Source organism: Lottia gigantea (genome assembly GCF_000327385.1).
Source record: "Lottia gigantea unplaced genomic scaffold LOTGIsca_67, whole genome shotgun sequence".
Taxonomy (NCBI): Eukaryota; Metazoa; Mollusca; class Gastropoda; family Lottiidae; genus Lottia; species Lottia gigantea.
In genome coordinates, this window is record NW_008710284.1 from 1219470 (window position 1) to 1229306 (window position 9837).

The 9837-nt window shown below is 37.2% G+C and overlaps 2 protein-coding genes across 2 annotated transcripts; one reads left to right on the forward strand and one right to left on the reverse strand.

Annotated features, from left to right (window-relative positions):
* Positions 1-1176: 1176 nt before the first annotated feature.
* On the reverse strand, positions 1177-4558 carry LOTGIDRAFT_235640 (hypothetical protein). The gene is made up of 3 exons (XM_009065061.1): positions 3832-4558; positions 3325-3499; positions 1177-3149 (listed from the first exon to the last, which is right to left on the reverse strand). The coding sequence occupies exons 1-3, from the start codon at positions 3955-3957 to the stop codon at positions 1702-1704; spliced, it is 1749 nt and encodes a 582-aa protein (XP_009063309.1). The 5' UTR covers positions 3958-4558; the 3' UTR covers positions 1177-1701.
* Positions 4559-6440: 1882 nt separating this feature from the next.
* Positions 6441-8568, forward strand: LOTGIDRAFT_129983 (hypothetical protein; the record flags this gene model as incomplete). Its single annotated transcript, XM_009065062.1, has 6 exons — positions 6441-6627; positions 6872-7094; positions 7330-7430; positions 7667-7920; positions 8114-8218; positions 8443-8568. 6 exons carry the CDS (start codon positions 6441-6443, stop codon positions 8566-8568), a joined length of 996 nt encoding a protein of 331 aa, XP_009063310.1.
* Between the last annotated feature and the right edge of the window lie 1269 nt (positions 8569-9837).

Genomic DNA, 9837 nt, shown 5'->3' on the forward strand with positions numbered 1-9837 from the left:
TTATTGTTAAAAAAAATGAACAGCCCAAACTCTCTATTGACAAGTTAGATTCTCTATCATCAGTTCCAATAAGCCAGTTAGGAACTATCCCTAGACATGTGCAACACGTTTCTTCTCTACTTCCCCCTCGAGATAAACAACATCAATTTACTATGGACAGTAATGGAAAAAGGTATCATATAAAGGGTTTACTACATTGACAGTTGACAGACTGGTGATATACTCTGTGAACTGAGCAAACTTGATCTGACAACTTGATAACTGTCAATGAAGTAAACCCTTTCTGTTATATCCTTTTCCATCACTGACCATAGACTGCCATAATAAAATAAACCTTTTTTATCCCCAGATACTTGAGATGGACAATTTGCTTTGAACAAAGCTCTTTTATAATTAAACTTACTAACCATTAACTTGGCATGTACAGTGCTTCTGTCATTGAATCAGGCATTCTAGAACTTTTAACCATGGACCTGCTGATGTACCAGTTATCTGAAGGTCTTCTGAAACTTGTCATTCAATATCAGTGCATATCTGTAAGCAAATTAAGTATTGTTTTAAATTGAAAGTAGAGCATAATTTGTAAACAAACCTGGATAACAAAACCTATCCAACTCTTGTGCGGACCAGTTTAGGACAAGTAAATAAAGACTACCACATGCTTCGTTAATTTCATGTTTTCCATGAAATTCTGGGCAAAATAATGGATGGCAACCAACCAGTTTGAAAGAAAATGTCATCTTCTAAACAAATATTAAAATATTCTAGCTAAAAATCATTAAATACCATTGTTTTCTTCCATTTTTAACATTTAATTGTTATTTCATGGGCGCCGCCATTTTCTTTTAGGCTTTCTCGCATTTTGATTGGATGAGCCATAGGGATTGACTAAACATCTAAATACAACCAAAATGATAAAGTCAACCAGAATCTAGGAGGCAATTAAGCGTCTACTCTTCCAAATGACCCTATGGACAGTAAGTTTACGAGAGGATTGACTCAGTTGACAGCAAGTCTGCCTACTCCAGTCGACGAGTATCAAAATAGCTATCAGAGACTAGAATATAGTCAGATGTAGTGGACTAGCCATTCAGATAACTTTAATAGCAACCGAAGCAGACGCCTGATATCAGATGTCCATTTTAAAAAGTGATACAGACATAAAAGAATAAAACTATTGACATAAATAATTTTTATTTACATACAAAAAGTATAGAATTTATAATCTAAATAAAAAGAAACAAATTTTTGCATGAGGATGTGGGTGGGGAAGTAGTTTTTAGAGTGCACCCCTACCATGGAAGTTTGAGGCTCCCACGACTGTGGTTTTATGATACCTCTTCTACAAAAAGTTGGGATTTCTAAGTATGAGGGTTTAGTATCACAGATATGCTTGTATTTCGATGAAAAACTGGAAAAAAGATTGGAAAAAAGATTGAGAAAAAGGCTATTTTATTCTACGAAAATCGAAATAATTCAAGACCTAGATTTCCATCCATTCTTTGCATGAATTCCGCCTATTTTCTTGTCCAAATTCCACCCTGTCTTAACGAATGATCGACATATGCATCATTATAAAGTTATAAATATATGTCTTCAATAGTTATCAATCCACCTTTGGTACTATAACCGCCGAGCTAAGCGAAGGATTATGATGAGATTCAGAACAAGAATGAATTGTGACAGGCTTTCTGGGCTCATTTAACCTCTAAATGTGACAGACTTGCGGGCATTTTTGTTATAGTTAACTGGTTTGGCATCTTTGGGAGGAGATGGTTGTTTGGAGTTTTGCTGCTTGGCGTTTTGTTGCTTTGAGTTCTGCTTGCCGTCGTATCTCCCCGGATCCGGACCGCCGGACGCTGGGTACGATTTAAACATGCGACCAGACGTATTCGAATGCGTTATAGATTTGTTTCTAAATTGGGAAGGTAGTGGCCGAGCGTTGCCTTTCGGAGTTCCGGTTGATGTAGCTGCCTTCCTCATGCTGCCTCGTCGAGACCCTGCTGACCTTTCTAAGGCAGAAGACTCTACCTCCACGGATCTGGACCGTCTGGTGTGGTTGACACTAGCGTTACGATATTCTCTGCTACGTGGATCTTGTTCGTATCTGCCCAATGCAAGTCGTTTGGCGTCTGATTTCAGAGACTGGTTCTCCGATTGGAATCGCACCTTCTCTTCATACAATCGCCGCTTCTGCTCCTTCAGGTTTTGATTTTCGGCCTCCAATCTCTGGTTTCTGACCAGGACGATTCGTTTCTCATTTTCTTGGCGCCGAACCTCAGTTTGCAGACGACTCTTCTCGTCGAGCAGACGTTTCTTGTCGCCCCTTAGTCTGGCTGAGTCGCCGGCAGACGATCGTCTGGACTCGTTCCTGAGTTTCATGTTGGAATTGGTCAGCCTCTGAACGTCTCTGGATAATTTGCCGTTGATTTCTTCCAGACGTTTGTTTCTGGTCTGATGAAACATGGCCTCGTCTTCTCGCTTCTCTTGCTGGTTCAATATCCTCAAATGGTCTTCTTCGATACGTCTGCGTTCGTTCGTCAAATTGCGCTTGTCGATGTTCAAGTCATGACAACTCGATTCGAGTGTCAATACCTCTTCTCGAAGTTTCCTGTTCTCGAACTCCAAATTGTTGTTCTGGCTTTCCAGTTCCGATAGCGTCTGCCCCTTCTCGTTCTTCTCTCGTAAAATCTCGTCTCGTTCCAGTCGGTACTGTTCCTGTTGCTCTTCTAAAATGTCGATCTGGGTCTTGACCTCATCTATCTTCTGGTAGAGTAGCACCGGAAGTGAGCGGGGGGAGGCCGAGATGGTGTCCACTTCCATTGACTGGTAGCAGTTTTCAATGGCTTGTAATTCATTCAACATCTGTTCCATGCGATCAGCCAGAACTTGGTTTTCTGCTTTTGACAGATCCGTTTTAACTCTGGGACCATGCAGTAACGGATCGATCCGTTCGTTGACGAGGTTTCGAAGTCGGTGGTTCAGTTCGTTGAGATTAGCCGCTGCCTCGTGATCCGGTATGTCAACTCTCAACGTTCGATCTCGCAATTCATCTTCGATGACGTCACTCACGCTATCAATTACTATATCTCGTTGTCTATCAGAGATTCTCGTCTGCATTAAGGCAACTGTTACCTTTCTTTTGATTCCTGAAACGAAAAGAACAAAAGATATGAGTTGAAGAGTTGTAGGTATATATAACTAAAGGTAGTCACCAATCTCTCATACAGAGTTGTCGTTCCTTTCAGTCCCTTTCCATCTCTGTGAACGTCTTACACTAGCTAACAATAATAGAACCCTACCCCTAAATATACTTGACCATACCTTTCCCAGCTCTCGTTAGCCTGTCTTCCTCTTCGTGAACACCCTGTTCGATTCTGAACGCCAACCATCTGTAGTCGGGTTTCAATGCCATAACAAGGGTATCGAACGCATTATCGTCTTTCATTGGCAGGATTTCTAACATCATCCTCGTTTTCTTCTTGTTTCCGCCAGCACCCTGTAATGTATGATAAAAGGAAAGAGTCACTATAAAATGTCAGTCAGAGAGGAAAGGGTGGTCTCATAAGAATGATTTGATTGGTCAATAGCCTAATAGATGTGTTCATAGCACTACATTATTTACTTCAGCAGATCTGGAAAGCAATGCAATGGGAGGTAGAAGCATGCGCATTATACAGATAGCGTATTATATTCGCAATTATACTGTATGTAAATAATGATTCACATTGCTTAATAACGTGAGTGATGAAGTGGTGGGGAAGGGGGCGGTACTACTATACGAGGAGGGGTGGTGGGGTGGAGAAAGGGGCTATTTGGGCGGCCTCTCACCTGAATTGAGAGTTTTTCATCTTCTGTAAAGATCGGTTCCATTTGGTACCATATTTTATCGAAGACTACACTGTCTTCAATGGCCATGGAATAGTTTAATATTGTAGCCTGGCGTCGCTGATCCATTCTGATGGGTGTTTAATCAACTTCTATACCTTTTTATCTTAAATTTAAAATACGGACGCTCGCTGTGGAAAGAGTGGGTGATTACCACTATCAATTGGGTACACAGAGTGGGCGATTAATGGTATTTATGGTAAGATATCCTATCGGCACCGTCAATAAGGGACACACATTTAGAAGGTCCTCTACCCCTCTTATAATGTTTCTTCGATGCTTAGATAACAACTCTTTAAACAAAGTCTAGGAAACTTTTCACTTTAAAAATACACTTCGAGAACCTTTCTTAAGTTTCCTTTAACACCAACAAATTTTAATACGAAATACACCTGAATTTTAAGTCTATTCTCAAAGACAATCCACAAATTTCCATCTTACCATTCAAAACATATCAAGAATCTCCTTTCCTAAGTGTTTATGGAAACCGATATACGCAAAAAATCGTGTATTTCGTTATAATTTCAATTAAATTTGAAGAACAAAGTTCTAGTTTTGGTGTTATTTATCCATCATTGCCATAATTCATCAATTCCACACCATTCTGTTGATACATTTTCGAAAATTTCGCATTTTTACCCACGATTTTATTCTCGTTCGTCCATATTTTTGTCGCGTTGATCAAATGGTTGTTAAGGGTAACATAGAAACGAATTTGGTCATTTCCGAAAGTCTAAAACTGTCCCCAAGATCGTCGAAAAACCTTTAAAACACAATATTAGTCTCAATTTTAGTCAAAATTCACCAAAATTACAACATAAACATCCAAAAATTAAAAGATATATTTAAAATTTGTCTAATATGCTAAGCGTTTGTTTCTAAGGGCGATGAAAGGGCCTACAAAAGAAAGGTAAAAAATGAATAAAACGTTGAACAATGGGATATTTGTAAAGACCAAGTGGTACATTCACACTTGAAAGGGGTAAACTACTGAATAGATTTGTCTGTAAACGATCGTACATTATTAAAGAGGCAATACTCGTTAAATGTTCTGACAATAGTCGGTCATCTGCTGGGCGATCATGTGCCGTGAGTTCGAATCCTTATTCATGATAAGAAACAGGGTGATCCGGCTTGCCACTTGCGTCCTCGAATTTGTTATAATTTTACAAAGATAAATAATTGACTCTGCGAGAAACAAATTTTAGCCCCCCACCCTCTAATGATTCATCTAAACTAGTACCATACACACAGCTCACCGTTTGCTTAGTGAACATAATCGCGGATGGCCTCGAGCACAGTTGTTCCTCAAATAGGGGAAGTGTCCCTTTAAAACAGTGCCGTATTATAAAGAGCTATACTGTTAAATGAGTGTACATTGTTACTGTGTGTTAAATCTCGCCTTGTAAACCATTCCTTTTCAATATACTAGGCTATAGCTTGAATACCGTTGGGTTTATTTTAAGTCGGGGTTTCTTGTTAGGCCAAATAATAACAACACGGGGTTTAAAATAACAGTTACAATTTTACGTACGAGTGATTCCGATAAATAAACATTAGGCTTCTTAAATGAAAAAATATCTTAAAGTGTTAAGCCTATTTATAAGCAGGAAAAACGAAATAAAAAGAAGCTTTACGTCCAACTTTTCTGCACCTTATCATGATAATGAAGATGGGCAACGCCATGCAGCGTGCAATGAAGGAAATTGTACAAAAAGGCTTCAAAATAACGGTGTAATTGTTATTAATAAAGCATTACCATTAGCATTATAGTATGCAATAAGGGTAACTTTGCCAGGATACAAGCAAAAGCTCACGTTTATCGATAAAGGCCTACTTCGTATATACTTTGCCTTGAAAACTTAGAATTAGATTCATTCATTATCTCTTTAACTTAACAAGAAATGAATTTAGTGATCTGATTTCCATAAGTCGATTTCTCTATTGATATTGTTAATTGTTGGTCAAATATTAGACTACAGGGAGTGGGGGCTTGATTATTTTATTGTACAAAAATACTGAGCCTATATTTTCACAATTTATGGGCGAGAACTCTTGTTTTACTCGTTAAGACTATGACTACAGATATATTATAAATTAATAAAATCAACTGGTATCACAATTTGAAAAAATTAAACGTTTCCTGTTCACAATTAGATAAGCCAATTAAACGAAAGCTAACCAGTGTTAAACGTGTTTTAATCGGTTTAAACATAGGCTACCTTTAATTGCAAAATGGAAATATTTTTCATAGATAAGCTTATTCATTTTATGACAAATTTCTACTAAATTAAAACAAATCGAAATTAATTACTTTCGTTTCTGAAATTTCATGAATACCAGTTTTGTACGAAACAAGGGGGACAACTCTAACAATTTTTGTAAACAAAAAAATAAACACACTTGTCATTCCATGGAAAATCGATAAAATCACAGTAATTGGGTACCAATGAGAGAAATAAATAGGAAGTCCTCGAGGAAATTACAGCTCTAGACTTACTGATATGTTTAAAGCTTCAAATGACCATGATATAGAGGAAAATAGCGATGAAATGCCTGCCTCAAGTCGGAATTTCGTGGGTTCTGGCTTTGGAACAATAAAACTTGTGTCCACGATAGTTTTAGCTCTACTTATTCAGTTTTGGAAACTGTGTACCACGGCTGCTCTAGTTGTCTTTCTAATATTTTGGTTTGAAGGTGGAATAGTGGCTTCTATAACGTTTTTCTTAGCAATATTTGGTAAGTCTAAAGCCTGTCATAAAAGCTTACAGTGAAAATTAAGGACACATTACAAGCACCTCTCTTCTAAGTCACATAATGGCACAATAAGGGGGAAGGGGTGAAACTACAACAGTGCCCACTAGTGAGCTTGTGCCTGTTACCTTTCAACCACCATTATCACTAGGTGCATCCTGGCATCCCTTCCAGAGATTTTACCAAAATTTCCACCCATCTCATGAACTGTTTTTCTGTATTTTTTCAGGTTTATTTTACTATGTACAGGATATGTTATTATACCATCCCAATCAACCGCCCATGTCACGACTATACGTTGAATTACCCTCCACTCTAGGTCTTCCATTTGAAAATCATTTTATACGTACCCAGGATGGTGTCATGATAAATGCTGTATATATACCACGATTACATCCAGGGGCAGCAACTCTTGTATTCTTTCACGGAAACGCAGGCAATATCGGAAACAGGTTAGTACACAGTCAAGTTTTTACTTGTTTGTTTATCAGAAGAGTTTTATAATATTGTTAACAAAGCATTTAACATTTCACCTGCAAACGACTTCAATTTCAATAGCTAAAGACACGCTTATAAGAGACCCGAAGTTAATTTAAAATGGAGTTGTCAGTTTGTAAAGAAATTATTTAGACATTTGCAACCCTCTTCAATCTAATGTCATACCTTTATCTTTGAATATGATTTCAGATTGCTAAATGCATATAGTTTATATAATTCATGTGGTTTTAATATATTAATGGTAGAATATAGAGGCTATGGTAAAAGTCAAGGATCACCATCTGAACAAGGTTAGTATCTTCTATCTTGTCCAATATTGGTCGAATGTTAAAAGTTTTACTATTCTTTAAAGATGTATAACCAGGGGCTTATTGAGATAATGCCTCAGTCTGGGACCAACGATGGGTGGTGACTCTCTGAGGTGATGCATGAAGGTCAGAAGCACCCTAAGGCTGGGATTCTTAGGGCTGCCAGAGGCCCCCATGACCCGATGTCCCTTTTAATTGAATTATAATATTTATTTCAGGTTTTTATCTAGACAGTCAAGCAGCAATGGATTTTCTCATTAAACGACCAGAAATAAATAAATCCAGAATAATAGTGTTTGGACGTTCGTTAGGGGGTGGGGTAGCCGTACAGTTACTAACAGAGCCCTACTATTCACAGTATATATGTGCCTTAATATTAGAAAACACCTTTACTTCTATACAGGCTATTGGTGGTGTAATCTTTAAATTAGACTTTTTAAAATTTGTTCCTCAATTTCTCATTAAAAATAAGGTTGGTATTTATAGCTATTCAAACTAAATACATGTGCAATTTATTTAAACTAGACCCGTTTGACACAGATCTGTCAGCTTCCGAGCTACTTTACATTCTCTGCATTTATGTTCAATGTTTTCAATTTATTTAAAATCAATTCAAGAGGTGTTTATAGTAGGATATAAAAATCCATTTCATATTCTATTTTCAGTTTGCAAACAGTAAAAAGATCTCGTCAATACGTCACCCAACATTATTTATATCCGGGTTAGCTGATAATTTAATTCCACCCAGAATGATGGAAGAGTTATATCAGGTGGGTTGATCAACCCGGGACATATCATCCCAGTTCTGTCAAAAACTAAGCATCTTATGATGCTATTGCAAAGGGCCTGCAGAAATTTTGAAATAAGGCTTACTTTAAACATTACAGAATAATGCCCTTGATCCTAAAATTTAATTCCATGAATGAATGAAATATGATGCAAGATTTCAACACTCTATCTGACAGAGCTACATCCTATTAGTATTTTATTGTAGTTGTCTGGTAGTAGTTATAAAAGAATGGTACCAATCCAGGGTGGTTCTCATAACGACACGTGGATGTGTCCTGGATATTTTGAATCTATAGCAAATTTCGTCCATGAGGTAAGTGTTGATTTTTGAATTTTCGTCTAATTTAAATGGATTGTAAAAGGGTTTATGTGTATCGGGGCAGTTCATGACTTCCATTGCATCATTCCAATTTTCTGTTACTGGTACATTTTGTGTCTTGGCCACATTTCTATACTATTGCCACAGTTCATCATTGTGAATGCTCCAGAGACAACTAATCTATTTTACTTTTAGATCCCTCATTGCACACTGCCCAATATGGACAGATTCATCCTTAACTCATCTACAGTTATATTTTATTAATATTTTGATGTTTTGTAGGTAACAAGTCAGAGTAACAATACAACAGTAAGAAATATGGAAGTGAATTATACAGACTCTACTGTACATAGTGTTTGATCTATGTACAACCCCACCAAAAACTTACAGCTAGAAGACCAAGGGCCAATGAACACAGGCATGCAGTGTGCTATTATTGGAATTTTGCCATGACTGCGGAATTAGCCTACTCTTTTTCGTACTGTTGAGGGATCTTTAATGCGCACAGCCTGTAGTACAATGGGGCCTTGGTTTATTGTCCAAACTGCACAGCTAGACAACCAAGTATAGAAAGAGCTTGATCAGTGCACAAACCACAAATTCTTGACACACTTACCTCTAAATTGAAATTCTGGTAGATTTGATGATGAAATTTGAGAACCATTCTATCTAAACTTGACATTTATTAGGAGCTGGCTCCACCATTTCATAACTAGATATTTAATTTCATAATCTGTTTAAAAAAAAAGCAAGGTCTGTAAAAAAAACATCTGGTATAAGCTATCACAATAATAAATTTGGAGAGTGAAACAGCAAGTAAAAGCTGTCATAGCAGAGCTAACAGATTGCTAGTGGCACTAAAAGCTGTCATATAGATCTAGCTAACAGTGGTTGTGGTAAACTGTCACTTGTGGGATCAAACTGAATCGAGAAAATCTTTCTTTTAAGCAATACAATTTCTTTACCACTTTTGCTGTGATATTTTTAAGCACATGTTGGAAAATCCTTTGATATTTTCTTATAGAAAACCAAGGAAATGCCACTATTTTGGAATATTTTAAATTGGTGCACTAGGGATCATAGATTTATAAACTATTCAGAGATAAGCTATTACTGAGATTGAAAAGAGCTTTTCTAAAATTGTTCTGTGTATCAGGGACTTCTCTGATTCTTGCAATTCCACTTAAATTGGGCATTATGACGTCACTAATGCACAAGGTCCATTAATATCAAGAGAAGCTTTCCAAGTGACGATAGCATCGTCATAAAATACCTAGTTTA

Excerpts from the sequence above, each read along its gene's own strand:
- LOTGIDRAFT_235640 (XM_009065061.1), bottom strand. The coding sequence starts at position 3,957 with ATGGATCAGCGACGCCAGGCTACAATATTAAACTATTCCATGGCCATT. Across the intron at positions 3,500-3,831 it reads ATGAAAAACTCTCAATTCAG|GGTGCTGGCGGAAACAAGAA; the intron begins GTGAGAGGCCGC and ends CATACATTACAG. Across the intron at positions 3,150-3,324 it reads GCTAACGAGAGCTGGGAAAG|GAATCAAAAGAAAGGTAACA; the intron begins GTATGGTCAAGT and ends TTTTCGTTTCAG.